The sequence below is a fragment of the Anser anser genome (genome assembly GCF_964211835.1).
Source record: "Anser anser genome assembly, chromosome: 16".
Classification (NCBI taxonomy): Eukaryota; Metazoa; Chordata; class Aves; order Anseriformes; family Anatidae; genus Anser; species Anser anser.
In genome coordinates, this window is record NC_139737.1 from 15,886,730 (window position 1) to 15,903,837 (window position 17,108).

General features: G+C 48.8%; 1 protein-coding gene across 10 annotated transcripts in view; it reads right to left on the reverse strand.

The window, feature by feature from the left end:
* Window positions 1–346: 346 nt before the first annotated feature.
* The window catches only part of DLGAP4 (DLG associated protein 4), a 181,758-nt gene continuing 164,996 nt past the window's right edge, over window positions 347–17,108 (reverse strand). For 8 of the 10 annotated variants that reach the window (XM_083801693.1, XM_083801696.1, XM_083801698.1 and 5 more), the window contains 6 exons: window positions 8,841–9,202; window positions 7,380–7,471; window positions 6,521–6,930; window positions 4,748–4,839; window positions 3,032–3,184; window positions 347–2,183 (listed from right to left, as the gene is read on the reverse strand). In XM_083801693.1, coding sequence (XP_083657819.1) covers window positions 1,968–2,183; window positions 3,032–3,184; window positions 4,748–4,839; window positions 6,521–6,930; window positions 7,380–7,471; window positions 8,841–9,202 — 1,325 coding nt within the window. In that variant the 3' untranslated portion in view covers window positions 347–1,967. Of the gene's footprint in view, window positions 2,184–3,031; window positions 3,185–4,747; window positions 4,840–6,520; window positions 6,931–7,379; window positions 7,472–8,840; window positions 9,667–17,108 lie in introns of all 10 variants that reach the window. The other 2 variants (XM_083801702.1, XM_083801701.1) reach the window with 1 other exon arrangement.

Genomic DNA, 17,108 nt, shown 5'->3' on the forward strand with positions numbered 1-17,108 from the left:
AGGCCCGTCCCCGCCGCGCACTGGGGGCAGCCATTTTGTTTTGGCCGCCATTTTATGGCGGGAGCGGCCATTTTGTTAGACGTCACGGGGCTCCGGGCCGGGGCCCGGCTCCTCAGAGCCCCGCAGCCACCCGCGGAGGAAGGGCTGCGGGCACGGGCCCGTTTCACGCACGCGCACCCCTCGACCCGTGCCGCCCCCCCCCCAAAAAACCCCCACACCCAGTCAGTGCGACCATCCCCCGAGCCCGACGTTAAACGTGGGTCGCGTCGCGGTGGGATCCCACTCGATGCGTGATGGCAGTGGGAGCACCGCACAGGACAGCACAACAGACCACGTTCACTCGGGCATCGTTCAAGATTTCACTTTTATTTATTTTTTGCCTTCTGGATCACCAACACCCTCGCTGAAACTTCTTTGGGATTCCACCCCCACCCCTGTGAAAGTAGCACGCTATCTCCCAGCTCATCCCAACGAGTGAACAACAACAACAAAAAATCCCCAGCGAGATCGCCCAGGATGGGACCAGATGCTTATTTTGAGGGGGTGGCAAAGAACTGGGTGGTGGCAGTCCTGGCTTCAAGAAGTCAGACTGAAAAGGAGGCCTACAAAGGGGAAAAATGGGCTAAAAAATATTTAGCAACCCTTCCTCTACCCAAAGAGCAGGAAGATAAGGAAAAAATAGTCATCTGATTACACACAGGGTATATATTTTTACACACACTTTTACACACATCTAGATATAGTACATGTAAAAATATATGCTATACATATGCCCATTCTCACCAAGGTGCTTTTACTACACCGTCTGCACTGTGTGTGGGCATGTATACGTGTGTATGAATTAAATGTACAGGTACTACTAACTGTATATGTGCATATGTACACATACGTACAGGCAGGCAGCCTACTCTCAGCTACCCCTGCCTTCCTCTTTGTACAAAACCCAGTCCTCCCACTCTGAAATACCAGCACACTCAACCCAGCCCTCCCCTGCCCCAGCCCACTTTGAAACAGGTCCCGTAGTGTAGCAGCTTCTTTCTCAACAAGCAATTCAGGGAAAATAATTTTGTGAAGGGCAGGGAAGAGGAAAAAAAAAATACCAAAGTGAAGCATGTGGGGATCATGTCTGTAGTTGCTCTGTGGTCCTTCCGTTCCCCTCCTGCGCCTGGGGTAGGGTACTGCTCTCGGGATCAGCCAGCCAACCACCATCCCTGCCCCTCTTTGCCAGCTTATTGCACATTTGCTTCTGTACTGCATTTCAGCAACTCTGCATTACATTCCACAGGTCCTGTCATCCTTTCACTTCATTAAAACAGGAATACAAACCCATGGCCCTGTCCCTTCCCACCCCTTCTCCCCCCACCCCAATATCCCCATCAAAAGGAAAACAAAACCCAAGAAAGGCTGCTTGCTAGCAGAGTGCAACAGTAGTACACGCTGAATAGGTGTTCTCTTCAGGAGCTCTGTGGAAGAGAGGTTATTTCTAACACAGTAAACAAAGCCATGCAGAGGGTAGGAGAAAGGGAGCAGAAGGGGGAAAAATAAAGGATGAACGAACAGAACTAAGGAGGAGGAAGAACATAGCATGGCAAGTGCTCAAGGCTTCATGTTTTTTGTTGTCCTCTTCTTGTAAACAAGCTAATAATTCTCATTAGATAGAACAAGTAAAAATATTGAAGTTCCAAGTTGAGGGGCTGGAATTTCCAGGAGTCTGTTCAGTCCGTTCAGCAACACCACAGCCAGTGAGAAAACGAGGGGTATGTTTTTCTTTTTTTTTTTTTCCTTTTTTTCTTTTTTTAAAATCTTCATTACTTAAAGCTGAGAGAAAAAAGCCAACTCAGGAGCCCTTTTCAAGGATGGCTCATTGTCTCTAGACTGAATAAATCACACTAGTTTAGAGAGAACCTTTTTTTTTTCCTTTTTAATGACTTATAAAAACCACGCGGTTCCTTCCTCTGCCCCTTTGCTCAAAGGCGGGTCTGTGCCTCAGGGACATAGATCTCGATGCTGTCTGCGCTCTCCGTGGCCGAGTTCTGCCGGACAGAGGCAGCCCGCTTGGCTGCCATGAGACGCTTGCGAGCTTCCTGGCGCTGCTTGTCTGAATCAGAGGCTCTGTCCCGGTTCAGTTGGGATTTGGACTTGGCTGGCTTCTTTGGCACTGGAGGGGGTGGTTTCTTCTCTTCCTTTAGGGAGACAGTAAGGAAAAACCCAAACATAAAATAAAAATGCACATACAGAAGCTTGCTCTCTGCTATGGTGGGGACTCATGTCCTGAGGGACCAAGTAATGAGATTGTGGAGTGTCAGGTGAAAGAAGCAGGAGCACTTCCCAAGCAAGACACTCATAAATTCAGCTTTCCCAACTTCTAGAACTGGAACATTTTGTACTTCATAGTACAGAGAGGTATTCTGTGGCCCAGACTGGAGTTTTCTGGCTATGTCTGTAGCCCAGCTGTGGGTCAGGGTACAACAGACAGCATGAAGACTGAACTTCACCTGGAACTGCAAAATTTTAATATGCTGTCCTGCTCGCAGCCATAGCACTCTTTCCTCCCCTCATATCTGGTAAAGCAGCCTGGCCCTGGGACACAGCCCATCCTGAATTTTCAAAAGGCTCCAGTAGATGCTTTTTATACCACCCAAATACCAGGAATAGTTGCAAACTACTTATGCAGTGCTTTTAACACTAGAGGCCTCCTCTGCATCACTGCTTTAAAAGCACCACTTCTCTCCCCCCATCGTAATATTCTTCCTCTTGTACAAAATTGTTTCCACTATTACTCAAGAGGAATGTTCTCAATGCATTGCAAGGCTGTGACTGCATGCATGGGGAAGATGGCTGATAGATGCAATCTTATAGTACAAGTGCTAAAAGCATTATCAGAGGCAGCTCTATTTTATGGAGAGATTACACTGCATAACTAGAAGGTGGTAAAGGTCCTACAGATTTTCTGATTACAGACAGGAGTTGATGTCAGGTACCTAAACTGTCTGCAAGGTGCTCTGGCCACTCCAAACTGCCCCACACTCACCTTTCTCTCCGGTGTCTCTGCCAATTGCCAGCTATTAGCTTTCAGGTGGTAGAGCTCATCAAATTTCATGCTGATGTCTTCAATGGACAACTGCAGGAGATCCCAAAACCCAGCTAGGTCCTGGGCTGTGGGTCTGGGATTGGCATTAGGATTCTACCAGGGAAAGCATAAAAGCATGTTAGAATACACCTTCCTGACAAGTACAGCAGTCTGCACAGGGTACATATTTACCCCTTTTAAACCTTACAGCTGCCCAATGACTGAAACTTCAGGAACACACAGGAAACACCAGCCCGAAGTGGGTAGAGGCATATGACCATCATTTACAGTCAAAAATATTTCTGTAGCAAACAGGAAGCAGAAATCCTGATGACATTTTTCCTATAGGAGCCTGAAATGTAATCCTGAAAAGGCACTGTAGTGAAAAGCAATAGCACTCTTCTCCCCAGAGCATCCGTCGTTAGTCTAGCCCCACAGCAGTAACATCCAGCTGAAGCTCCCCAGCATATGATTGAGCTAGAACACAGTTTTGTACTCAGATCATAACTTCAAGGGGCGTAACAATGGAAATTGATACAGCACAATGCAAAACACAGCTCTGACACCTGGAGAAACTGCATGCTGGTCTTCTCACAAGCAAAATTCAAAATTGTTTCAGATCACTTTGCTACATGCCCCTGAGAGAGTATCAGTATTTCTCAGGCTAGGTTGAAAAACTAAGTAGCTAAAGTAAGTTTTTCCCCATTATAAACAGAATTTCCCCAATTCTCAGGCATATGAACTGCCATCATAAGCCTGCATTGTCTCAGGGAAGCACAGGATCAAATCTGAGCAACACAGCACAAAGCATTAAAGAAAAGCTTCAGCACAGAACATTGCTGAAAGCCTGGCTGCTGGTGGTGTTGCTGCTAATCTCTCAGCCATGTTCAGCCAGAGATTAGCAAGGAGATGCCCAGCGCTTCATCCCCCCTCCTTCTCAAATAAGGGAGAATGGACCTCAAGAATTTTGCAAAATCTATGCCATGATAAAGCTTGAGGAGGGGAAAAAAAGAGAAAAACAAAAACCCAAAACTCAGATTCTCACTCATCCCTAAGTTATCTCCACTGAGATCTCAGCAAGGGCAAGCCTTTGCATTACAAAGAGATCCAATTCAAACAGTGCTTTGTGACCAAGCAGGGACAATCATATTGGGACAGTAACCATCCACATAAACTACATGCAAAGCAAGCATATTTGGAGAGGAACAGTGGCCTTTTCAAACACTGCCCCCATTTGGCAAAATCTGTGGTTCACCTCAGAAAGTCCTTTGGAAGTAACAAAGGAGAGTTGGTTTCCAGGACATGCAGCAAAACGGCTAGCTGACATACCAGAGCTACAGAGCGACTCAATGTATTTGGTGTACCCTGATGAGCAGCTCAAGAAAATTCCTGTGATAGCATGAGCACCAAAAGGAAACTGCAAACACTCATCCCTGAACAGAACACAGCCTAAGAACTGCCCAATCAGCCTCCCACTGCTCATCTGCTATTTAAAAACAGCATTCATCCATTGTGGCATGGTGGTCAGGTTGTAGGCTATACAGCTGCTTTGGCTTTGCCCTGCAACCCTGTTCCACTGACAGCAGCCTGTTAATTAATACCTGATAGCGCTCCTATTGTGCTGTTGAAACAGATGTATCACCCTCCCAAACAAACAGGAAAAAGAACCAGACTCACCAAGTTTTGTTCACAGAGGCCGTGGAATTGCTGGAACTTCTGTGACATTAGTAGCTGTGCACTGCCCACTGCACTCAGGACTTTTCCTAAGACTGCAGTAGTGGGGGGAAAAAAAGGACCTCAATTGAACAGACCATCAAACAGAGCAACAAAATCAAGTGTATCTGGAGCAAGAAACACTCTTGAGTCATTAGGAGTTTCAGAGATCCCCAAGGAACTAACTGTTCTCAGATAAAGAAGCTGCACTGAAACTGCAGTCTGTGACTGGCTTTGCAATCTATTATTGCTCCTTCTAGAGCAGGCCAAAAGCAGGCCAACAGACCGAGATTGTTGCATCAGAGCTTATGGGAAGTTCCTTCAGCAGGCTTCAGCCCATCAAACAAGCCACAAGCACCACCTCAGTGAGTAGATCTGCTGGCACCTGCTTCACAAATCATTACCTGCTCTTCTGGTCGTGTACAAGGCAAAGATGGCAAGGGGCAGGAAAACTGTCTCTGATCTCCATTTACGAGAAGGAATTTGAATACTGACTGGCAAGGGTTTTTAATCAGGATGTTTTTAAAATCCAGGACTTTATGCTGCTCTTAGTGAGTCTCCAAGAAACCTTTGAGTATAGCAACATTCTTCTGCTCAGTAATGGAAGAACACTGAATACGGGCTTTTCCATTCCAAAGGCAGGGTTGAGAGGCCCACAGCGTGTGCAAATACATCATGAAAAGGGATGAAATGTTTTTTCTCCTCCCTAGCCTGCTGCAGCATCTACTGAATTGGTTCTGAATGTTTATAGATCTGTGCTTGGCCAGAGAGCCATAAGCTGGGCTTTCTTTATAGACACTATGTTCTCTGTTACAGAATCAGCTAGGAGATTGGTCTTAAGGTCAGTCTCCCTGTCTTTTCTTGACAGGGTGACCTGATACACCCCACCCCCTTGAGGCAACCAGAACCCTGGCGCTGCCTGTCCAGCTTGGCAGCCAGTGCAGCATCGCTGCGCAATAGGATTAGAGATTAGTTGCCCTCCCCCCCCCCCCCCCCCAGCAGTGACAGTGAGCTATAACCAAATCTCATCATCTTTTCAACTTTCTCAGATATTTACAGGCCCCAAAGATCATGCCCCCTGTAGCCTAGTTACCCGCTTTTGTCACTCTGTATGCATCTAGGCATGATTTTAATTGTAAACAGTACAATTTTTGCCAACTCATTTTAAAATAATGAAACAAGCCCAACTGGGCTGAACCCAATAAAGTCAAGTGGCCTTATGTTTCCTGTACATGTACTTTTGGTGTATTTAGTGTGAATTCATTAAAGTGTTCCTGTATGAAGAAACCTCCTCTTTGCTGTTAAGACAAGCCCAATCAGGCAGGCTCAGCAGTCACAGTTCCTTCTGCCCCACCACCAAGTAAACTTTCACCTGTCCACTCAACTACAATGCGTTAGGCAGGGACAAAGATCTCACAGCCTCCCTAAAAGCAATTTAGTCAAGCTTTCAGCTGTTTTGACTTGTCAGTGGATGATGGCAGCTTCTGAAGTCTTCTCTGCTGCATCTTAGTATTATTTCTCACCCAATCTGCTAGAGAAAGTTGCCTTATCCTTTCCTATCCTTTCCAAGGACAGACTGCTTCTTGTCCCACCCTCACCTCCAGGTTTCGCCATTACGCTGTGGGTAATCAGCCATCTAACCACAGAAAGCTAAACCAATACTTGGCTTTAATTCTTTCTCAAAGGAAGAGCTGCTAGGCTGCTCCAGTTTAGCATCCAGAGGCTGGCAGCACCTACCTTCTTCAGAGAGATTGTTCTCTTTGGTCTCCTGGTCCATCTGGCGGCACCAGCCTTCTAAACGTTCTGTTTCTGCCTGAAGCAGCTTCAGAAACCAGTACCCATCCCGCCGGCAGGCTCCTGGCTGTATGGGTTCTGATGGCGAGGTGGAGGATGTCTCAAGCCAAGGGTCAGGAGGAGGGAGAGAGGAAGGTTCCAGGGCTGGGTCACTGTTATCTCCATAGGAGAGGTTTCTCTTCATCTGTGAGGGCTTGGCTGGTTGCCTGGTACTGGTATCAACACTAACAGCGTTGTTGTGTTGGGGGCACTCAGCAACACCTCTCTCAGATGATTTACAGCTAGAGTTATTAGGTTCCTGCGTGTCAGAGTCTGTGTCCTGTTTGGAGGACATACTGCGAGAGTGGCTGTTTCTAGAGAGATCAGAACCAAACGCATTAAATAGCAGAACACAACTGGGCTGGCTGCACATGCCAACAATGAAATGCATTTGTTTATTAAGGCTGCAGCTGAGCTTTCCCCTGCCCCTCCTCACACACAAACACACACCACACATTCAGACAGACAGAATTATAAGGTTGCCTGCTTACTGCAATAGGCCATTCAGATGAGAGGACTGATGCACATCTATAATTACATCTTGGACTTTTTATTTCAAACTCCCATTGATTTGGCTGTTTACAGAACAAGTGCTGTTTTCAGCGGTGTGTGCTGCAGAGGAAGAGCTCTCCACGGGCCCCCATTCTACCCCACTCGCATTAGAACAAAGAACGGGAGAAGGGGAAGGTCTAAGCAAAACTAGAGGGAAGCGCAATTTAAAAGAAAAGAGTAAGAATTGCAAAAGCCTGCGTCTTTCACTTACCGCCACTCGTCCTCTACCTGTACCCCGATGGACTGGAATTTGGTGGCTGGTGGAGGAGGCTCCTCTTTTGCCACTGGCTGAAGGCAGTCAACCTTATTGAACAAAAAAATACAGACAAAAACAGACACAAGAACTTGCTGCTGGAATTCACGTTAGTAGACCAGGAGGGCTGCTGCACACACACACAGCATGCGGACACCACACGTCAACTGGACTACAACTGTGCTATAGGAGAGGTGCGAGGCTGCTGCTCGTGTTTGCCTCCACTCGAGCACCAGGGCTGTACCAGCACCAGGGCTGCTGCGAGGCGTCTGCTCTGAGGGCACTTGGCTCTAACACCTGCTGCTGTTTGCACGGCAGTGGCTGGGGAAGGGCTGCGTGTGCCCAAGGGAGCATCTGCATGTGGCGGGTGAGAGACTGGCCAAGACCAGGGAGCTTCCTCAGAGGGTAGCGATCTGATTAAGGCTGACAGCAAAACCCAGCTTCCTCTCTCCCAGGGACTGACACCTTCCATAGCCCCGGATAAGAGGCTTAGAAGGTTTTAGAAAGGAAATCCAGCTGCAGGGCAGGTGGCCTAGGAACCATCTCAGAAAACGAAGAGGAGAGAAGTCAGCATCTCCAATGCAACTTGTCTTGCTTACTGCTCTTTAACACGTTTTGCCCTGCTAGCCACACAAAGAAGCCTCGCCCAGCTCCCACATTCGGACTTGCCCGAGTGCCCAAGGCCCCACCTGCAGGTTATAACCTGCAGCACGGAGCCAGCACTTCGGGACAGAACCACTGCTTGCAGGGACCAGCCATATGTACCTGGGAAATCTGTTCTCAAGAAAAGGTTGGCAGTTGCAGATGATAACCTCTGCTGAATAAAAGCATGGGTTTATGCTACTCAATGGGATCTCATTTGACTGTATAACCTACAGCTCATTACCATCAATTTCCACAGAGTTAAATGCTTCCAGCAGGAGCAGTAGCAACCCACTGGCACAGCCAGCCACCAAGGAAGTGCTCCTGGTCTGCCTATAGCCCTGGGACCAACTCACACTGCAGCAGCCCACACCACGCAGACAGCAAGCAGAAGAGCCCACCACTCAGAAGAAAGTTGTCCCAAGAACCATGAGGGACAAGGAGCAGACTGACGCTATGTAATACAAGTACAGAGCACAGGATCAGTGCAGGTGTACTAGCAGCGGAAGGCCTCTTTAGAGAGACACTGGGTTAACAGGGTCCCACTGCTTTATGAAATGTTTTAATTTTGTACTAAAATAATTTATTCCTTTCTGGCCTGCTATGAACAGCTTCTACTGTATTTCACCCCGGGAGCATGGGAAGTTAGTCTGACAAGCTATTCTCTTGCTATTCTAAGTGAGTTCAGATGCACACCTGGTCACACAAAATGCACACGCTAAATGGATGGGCTAAGGACATTCCTTAGGACACAAAGGAAAACAAACTATTCCGTACTTGTATTCCTATAGACGACAGCTTTCTCTTGGGGACGTTTTCCACTTTAGGCTCTTCGCTAGTCAGAGTCCCTTTGTCACTTTTCAAGGTTGCATTTTTCTGTGGTAATTCTGGAGTGTCTCTTGCTGGAGTCACGACACTGCCCCGTGTCACGCTGGGTGTCCTGGTGCTGTCCAAGCTGTCTGAAGAATTGCTCAGCCCTGACTGACTGGTCACCTCACTCTTGTGGTCCTGGCTGTCCAGGTAGGTGTCCTGCGCCGATTCAGTGCTGCTCTGCACAGTGACAGAGATGAACGGCTTTGATGTGGTCCGAGGTGGGACAGGAGGTGGAGTCTTTTTATATGCCACTAGGCATGATGAACCTGCAGGGACGGAGGTGGGAAGAACGGAGAATGCAAGAGACAGATTGGAGAGAGAGAGAGAGAGGGAGAAACACAGTAAAAGAGAAAGAAAAAGCAGGTCAGTCACAACATCCAAGAAGAGCCTCCAACTAGAAGCTGGAGGCAGAAATGCAGAAACAGCCTACAGCCAGCAACTCACACTGGGTAACCCAAACCAAAGCATACTGGGAAGCAAAAGGCAGAGCCAGAGCTAGCTTGCAAAAGAAGTCAAAAGAAATTCCATGATGGGTGAAAGGCTAGAAGCAGAGAAGAGGTACAGATGCCTCCCAAGGATGCTACAAGGTTTAGCAAGTATAAGCCTCCACGGTGGGGGAATTCTGTTCGGCTAAGCCCTATGTTTTAGTGTCCTAGTACAGCCAAGTGTCTCAGCTCTTTGTCCCATCAGTTGACAACTTTCAGAGTCTGGATCAGGATGGTGGTTTTTCCTATAAAAATGGAAAGAAGCCATAAAGTTTATTAGATGTTGATGGTAGGAATGAACGTTTGTGAAGTACCTTAAAAACCCATCTGCTATGCATTTACAGCAAAATACATCGTGCTGGATCTAACAGCCTGAGACAGGCCAGGCAGTGCTGCTCCACATCCCCAGGTCCAACCAGTAATGAGGCTGAAGATGTGTTCCCAGGAGGAACACACACAGAAAACACATCGACTGCATATGTATATATACACACATACATGGCCAGCCACACGTCAGACGAGAGCAACTAAACAAACAAGTGACAGCAGCAATGGCTTCATCAAGGTGGCCCCTCCAGCAGCTGGGTTCACTTCATCTGCCCACTAGCTGGCCTCTGGATCCCAGTCCCCGATGTCCGGACATGAGCCTGAGGCTGAAGTAACAGCCCAGCCGCAGTATAGGCCATCACACGTACACAGGACTGGGTGCTCTCGCCCCAGGGCCGCCTCACCCCCTTATTCCCAGGTTTCGTCACCTACTCCCTGGCTCACCTAGCTTGGCCTTTCCCAGCGAGCACACATACCTGCACTGCTCTGGTCACTGCCCCGGGGACACGAGGACCCTGTGAGCAGCACCCCCGCAGCCCCAGCTGCTGCAAGCCCAGAGCAGGGCCCTCATCCAGGGCAGGGTAGGAAAGACTTCGATATGGAGACAGCACAGGTTGTGCTGGCCAGGGCAAGGCACAGCCAGGCAAGCACACTGAGCAGATGACTAGCCACGTGCAGCTACCCTCTTTTATCCCTTTACCCCTCTATTTCCCCACTCTTGATCAGATCTCCTAAATCCCTGCCCTTATCCCACCTTTGGTCTAGCAAGTCCTATATCATTCCAAACCGCTTTTCCTCTGTGCCCCCAGAACGCATTGCACCCTGTGGCAGCAATTCCCTTAGCCCACGAGACCCGAAGAGCTCATGGTGATGGGTGCCGTGCCTGGCCACCAGGCTGGTGGCTCCTCTGGGACAGCCCTGGGAGAGCTCCATCCCCAGGAGACCTTGCTTTGGGTTCCCTCCTGCTGTTGTGTGCCCCCACACTCCTTGAGCTCACACGGATGGAGCTGTGATGGGCTGGTGGCCCCTGAGGCGAGCATGGCAGTAGCCCAGCAGGGTCTTACGTGGGCTCCCCTTCCTGCCATTGCCTCCGAGCCCCTTCATGGGCTGAGCAGCTTGTCAAATAAGCTAACAATCTTCCTCTTAATAATGACAAAGGCCCACACCATCCTTTCTCCTTGCACGGCAATCCCAGCCATCGATTCACCCCCCAGGAGCCCTCTGAGGGGCTGCTAGGTCTGTGTGGCTGTGGTGTGCCGAGACCATGGAGGGAACAGCAGGACCAGAGCTGCTTAGGTTGCAGGGTAACCCCGCCACAGGGGCCCTGCCCTTCAAACTGACCTCCCACGCCTCCCACCACTCCACGCACCTCCCTCCTAGCCCTTGACCAACAGGAGCCAGCACCGGTCCATACGTCCTGCAGCAATACAGATGGGCTGTACAAACCCCAATCCAATTACTACGTGTTCTCCTGGTACGGACCTGAGGACTGCAGGAGCTGTCATTTCCCTTGGGTTCCTTGCACCAATCCATATCAGTTAAGCTTTACACCCCAAATTACAAGCCCAATTATACATACATAACATACATAACCTCCCCATAACCCTTGACCCTAAATCTGCTGATATAGTGAGGGATGCACAGATAGAGATACCTCGCAGATCGCTGTCATTATACAATACTGACAACAATTTCATCATTTCTACCCTCAAAGTAGCCACTGGCACATTAATAAATCAAGTACCAGATCAGAAGCAGGTCAGGAGTCCTCCATCCACCTGGGGACTGTGAGGGCAGGTCCTGCTGCTTCCCAGCGTCACCTTCCAACAAACTGCACTGCCTGCATGCCCCAGGGAGCTCACAATAGCACATTTGACAGATATTTTTTAGGGCAATTGGACACAGCCATGAACAATTCTGGCTCAGCCCATCACAGGGTGCTCTCTGCTTCTTGAGTAGTTTCAGCACTAATAAATGAGAAGCAACGAATGACCCTGATTAGAATTGCGTACAGGTGTGGGAAGTGATGTTTCAGCTGACCTGAGCCTCCTGACTCCTCCTTTTTCTCCCCAGAAAGGTCCCTGTGTAGTCAACTTCTGCTGTAAGCACTTGCAGGGTGCCCCGGGGCCTGCCTCAGTCTCTGATGGGGTCAGAGCCAGTCCCAAGCACCCGCAGTAGCACAGCCATATCCTCTGCAGGGAAATTGCACAGCTACACATTGTGCATTGCTGACTTGTTGCATATCCCCATACCCACCACATTAATAGCTACACGTTCCATTCCAAAGGGAGCTAAAAGGAAGGGGTTACAGAGAAGGAGGAGGAGATATATGTTTCCAGAAGTATTTATGCGCCTGAAGATGCTGAGAAGCCCCATAATGGTCCTGCTGCTCCAGGAGCACTACAGAGCCTGTGAGGCTGCCAAGCAGGCTGCCTTTCAGCGTGAATCCAAACAGGAACTCAGAAAGACAAAGCTAATACCTGTTCCCTCCTGCCCTTAATACACAGGAGTCCAGAACAAATTGAGCAGTGTCCTGATAGCCACAAGAGCAGGACCTCTCCTAACTGCTCATCCCAGCCCCTACACCACCTTCTGACACGAGTCCCTCTTGCAGCCTTGTGGGACATGCAACAGGGAGCCATGCAGCTGAAATATAACCAGGACAGTTCAGCTTGACCTGTTCCTGGTACTATTCCTTGTGTTGGCACAAGCCATATAAACTGCTCAGGGCAGCCTGAGCCCACAGCTGCTGTGCATCCAGCCGGGACGGGAACTTCTTATGCACTTTGAAAACCACCCACAGTCGTTTCCTGGAAGGTCAGATACAAATGCTGCAACTTGTTAAATTTACGTGCCAAAACACAGCTACACGCATCTTCCAGCCAATCCTTCAGTCATGTAAACAGTGTGCCCCTGCACTGCACGGTCACCGCTAACTGATGACTACAGCGGTACCGGCATTCCCTTCCCACTCACCAGTCACACGCCACCCCCTTCCTCAGCAGGGTGCAAACTCATACATTAGGGCAGCAGCAGGACTTGCTGCAGATGCTCAAGCAACACTAGGTCAGAACTGTTCAGTATCTCCAAGCCAATCGGTCTCACCACTGGGACGCTCAGTTCAGCAGAAACCCTAGATCAGATGGCACCCCTTGTACAGGCTGAACTGCAGCACAGAGCTGACCTCTGCCCACAGCACTGCTTTTCTGCATCTCGTTTGTCGTACGTATGAATTGCCAGCTCAGCAAGAGGCAGGGAGACGCTAGAGCACCAACTACTGCATACCTGCCCCCTTTTCCCCATGATCCCTGCTGGGCATCCCAACACCTCCTTCGGTATGCTGTAGATCCGGTCAAGTTAAAACTTGACTGTTACAGATGTTTGCCTGCTCTACCCTTTCAGGACAAGTCTTGGCTACACCTATGTAGCCACCAGGCTAAACTGGTGAAGCGCTCATGTCAGCATGGCCAGGAGAGCATTCCTCCCCAGTTGTACACCTGAATGGCCTCTTGGGTGCGTGGTGAAATAGCTCATCTGCACACACACCTGCTCACGCGGGATGACTCTCTGATGACTGCTCTGGCAAGTGGAGGAAGAGAGTTCAACTCCAGACATGCGCTAGGGAGTGCGAGAGCAGCCCGTGCATGTGTCTGCTCAGGCGCTGAGCTCACGGCTGGCTGCTGGAGCACAGCAGTGGTGGTGGCTGCTGCTGGAGTTTCAGGCAGGTGGAGCCCCGCCAGCTCTCCAGAGCACAGAAACAGAAGCCATCGAGCATCCCATGGGTAAAGAGCACCCACACCGTCACTTTGCCAGGGCTAGCCACCAGAAGAACACCATCTTGAATAGTTAGATCAATTTCTGGGCCAGTCTCACATCCAATCTGTACATCTCATCCCAGCAATACAGGATCAGCCAGAACAACACAACAGGAAAAGCCCCTTTTTAAAGCAGGCTACTCCTCCCTGCAGAGAGGGATTTGGGGGTTCTGGCAGATGAGAAGCTCGACATGAGCCAGCAGTGTGTGCCTGCAGCCCAGAAGGCCAACTGCATCCTGGGCTGCATCACCAGAGGGGTGGTGGGAGGGGAGGGAGGTGATTGTGCCCCTCTGCTTTGCCCTGGTGAGGCCCCACCTGGAGCCCTGCATCCAGGTCTGGGGCCCCCAGCACAAGAAGGTCATGGGGCTATTAGAGCCGGTCCAAAGGAAGGCCACTAAGATGATCAGAGGGCTGGAGCACCTCTCCTATGGAGAAAGGCTGAGAGAGCTGGGGCTGTTCAGCCTGGAGAAGAGAAGGCTCGGGGGTGACCTCATTGTGACCTTTCAGTACTTAAAGGGTTCTTATAAAAAGGATGGAGCAGGACTCTACTCGTGTAGATAATGATAGGACAAGGGGGAATGGTTTTAAACTGAAAGATGGGAGATTTAGATTGGATGTTAGGAAGAAGTTCTTCACTCTGAGGGTGGTGAGGCACTGGCACAGGTTGCCCAGAGAAGCTGTGGATGCCCCATCCCCGGAGGTGTTCAAGACCCGGCTGGATGAGGCCCTAAGCAACCTGATCTAGTGGGTGGCATCCCTATGGCAGGGGGGTTGGTACTGGATGGTCTTTGGGGTCCTTTCCAACCCAAACCATTCTGTGACTCTATGCCACCAAAACGCAGGAAGCTCATGCTGCCACATGCGACTGTACCAGGAGGCTGTAGCAGCTACTATCTAAGACAAGCAAAAACCACCCCAAGGGGAAGAGGAGAAAGCCTACCTGCATGACCCTCCAATTAAAGATACCCACCAGACATGGCCTCTCCGTTCTGAACATGGCACTTGGCCCCAGCGTGCCCCATGTCACCGAGCAGCGAGCCTCTGTGACACCATCAGGCATGGGGCAGAACCCATGGGAGTGGTGTGGTGGTGGTTTGCTGCCATGTTTACACAGTAGCACAGCTTGAGTTTCCCAGCTGCTGTTTATGCCCACAGGACTGTATGTAACTGTAACAATTAGGAAGGTCAATCAATTATCTGGTATTGAATACTGCAGCTAGGAAAAACAAGGGGAGGGTAGCACATCAGACAGAAGGCAGCAGTAGAGTTTCCTGAGGAAGACTGGTGGTGATCAGGGTCAGTAATATAAATTCAGCCTTCCCTCTATCTACAGGCAGTAAGAACACTGTGGTGCTACATATACGGACCAAAGAAGCTACTTCTTTTGTTCCAGGGGATGGTTTCGCACTGTCCTGGCCAGCTGAAGGGCACAGAGCTTGTTAGAAGGGATTCCCATCATACCAGCAAAATGCCCTGTTAATTTAAGTGTAGTCGGAATTGATTATGTGACCTACAGGAGTTTATGGCTCTTAAGAGCTCATGCAAATGAAAGGAACACAGTTCTTCAAGTCTCCTGATCTTCCTAAGAATGCCCTGACGAGCACAGTTGGAAATAAATCCCACTGAAGCCCTCTGCAACCCTAAAGCAGACTTTTGATTGCAAACCCAGAAACTACAACTTAGCTAAAATGGGTTTCAAAAGCCAAAGTTGTGTAAACATCTAAAACAGCTCCCTTCTCCTTCAATGCAATCCTGAACCACGTTTCAACATTTCTTCAATCCATGGGAAGAGACAAGAAGCCAAAAGGATGCTGTGAGGAAACCAAGTGCAACCTGCTGTTTCTGTAAGGGAGATACTACTGCACCAAGAGCAGGCAGCATGCCCCCATGGACTACTAGAGGTCAATCCCACCAGCTATCAGTTCTTGAGCTGCTGGAGGTCATAACCTATGGTATTTAAAAACCCACCAGAGATTTGTTTGTGATGTAACGTGGAGCTGCAATCCACACAGGCAGTTGGTCAGGTATACATCTTACTCTGCTGTTTGCCCATTGCGTACAGCACCATCAGCTAAATTTGCTTGTGAACATTAGCCCACACCGCAAAAAGGCACAGAAGAACAAGAAATGTTGAAGTTTTGCTTAAGCTTCCAGTTAAATATCCTGCCCATAGGATCTCCTAAGGCTTGAGTAAGTTGTGCTTGAGTAAGTTGTTTGATGCTGATGTGGATGATTGATCTGTTGGGGGAGCACTGTCTTTTTAAAGTCTTCCTTGTGTAGTTGTTTTTAGAAAGCATCATGTCTGAAAGTTAGCATCTTCCCCACGACATTACCTGCTGCTCTTGGGGGCTTGGGCAATACCCACTGACTTTGCCTCAGGCAGAAGAGATGCACTTTCAGAACCTGGACAAGCATTCCTGACCCTCAAAAACAGTTGAGCATGCCATGATCCTCTCCTTCTCCTGCAGAATCAGGAAACTGCATCTTGAAAGACTAAGGCACAGGAGTCATAAAAGAATATTAAATCCAGCACTGCTTTAAGAGGCCCCTGTTTAAATACCACAAGGCAGTGCTTACCTGCTTAGTACCTGTAGCACTGCCAAGGTATTTGGTTTTAGATTTAAACATTGAAATTGCTGTCAAGTGTGTGTCTGGCATGAAATGCAGTTCTTTTGTTGCTATTGCTGATTCAATACAGCCAGGTGGTATTTCTAATCATTTCCATGGCTTTGAAGACCCATTCAAGCCATCCTCATTTTTATTAAATCATCTCAAAAGCTGCAAGCCACAATCAGTTGTGAGGACAAGTTAGATCTCCCTCAATTGTAGTAGCAGGGCTCAGATTGCTATCACTTTCCTGCCCTATGCATCATCCCCTTTCTCCATGGGAAGATCTGAAGAAATGACCTCATTTCCCCATGCCTGAGGCAGTGTGTTCCCAAATAATCTCTCCCACTACAAGACAAGTTCATTTGCCTTTTAAATGAAACATCTTAATAATATTACAGCAAACAAGAAGCCTCAGTTGCATTAAGCCCATAGGTTTTAGTCATGTCTCTGGACTTCTTTAAGGAGTACATACATTTAGAGGCAGTTTTCAATAGCAAATTGGACCAGAACGGTCACATTCCAAACAGTCCGACCTCTACTTTCATGAACTTGCACAATACTTCAAAGCTAAAACTATAATGAACTGCAGGATGTTTTATTTGTAGAAAGTCCAAGTAAAAATGATTCCCACTAACAATTGCTACTGAACACAATACAGATTTTTATTGATTTTATGGTTCACAGCAATCTCTTCAAACCTTATTCGTGCTTAAGCAAAGTCTTTCTAGCCCTTCTAGCCCTTGAGACAGCGGCCACAGCACACAGACCTACCTGAAACTGTATTTGGACTACAGAAGCTGACCAGAAGCTGGTCTGTTTCAGAACAGCTCAGTTGGAAGGGACCTTCAAAGATCATCTAGTCCAACTCTCTGACCTCTTCAGGGCTACCCTGTTAAAGCACAGTAACAACTGCATCGCCCAAATGCCTCTTGAAC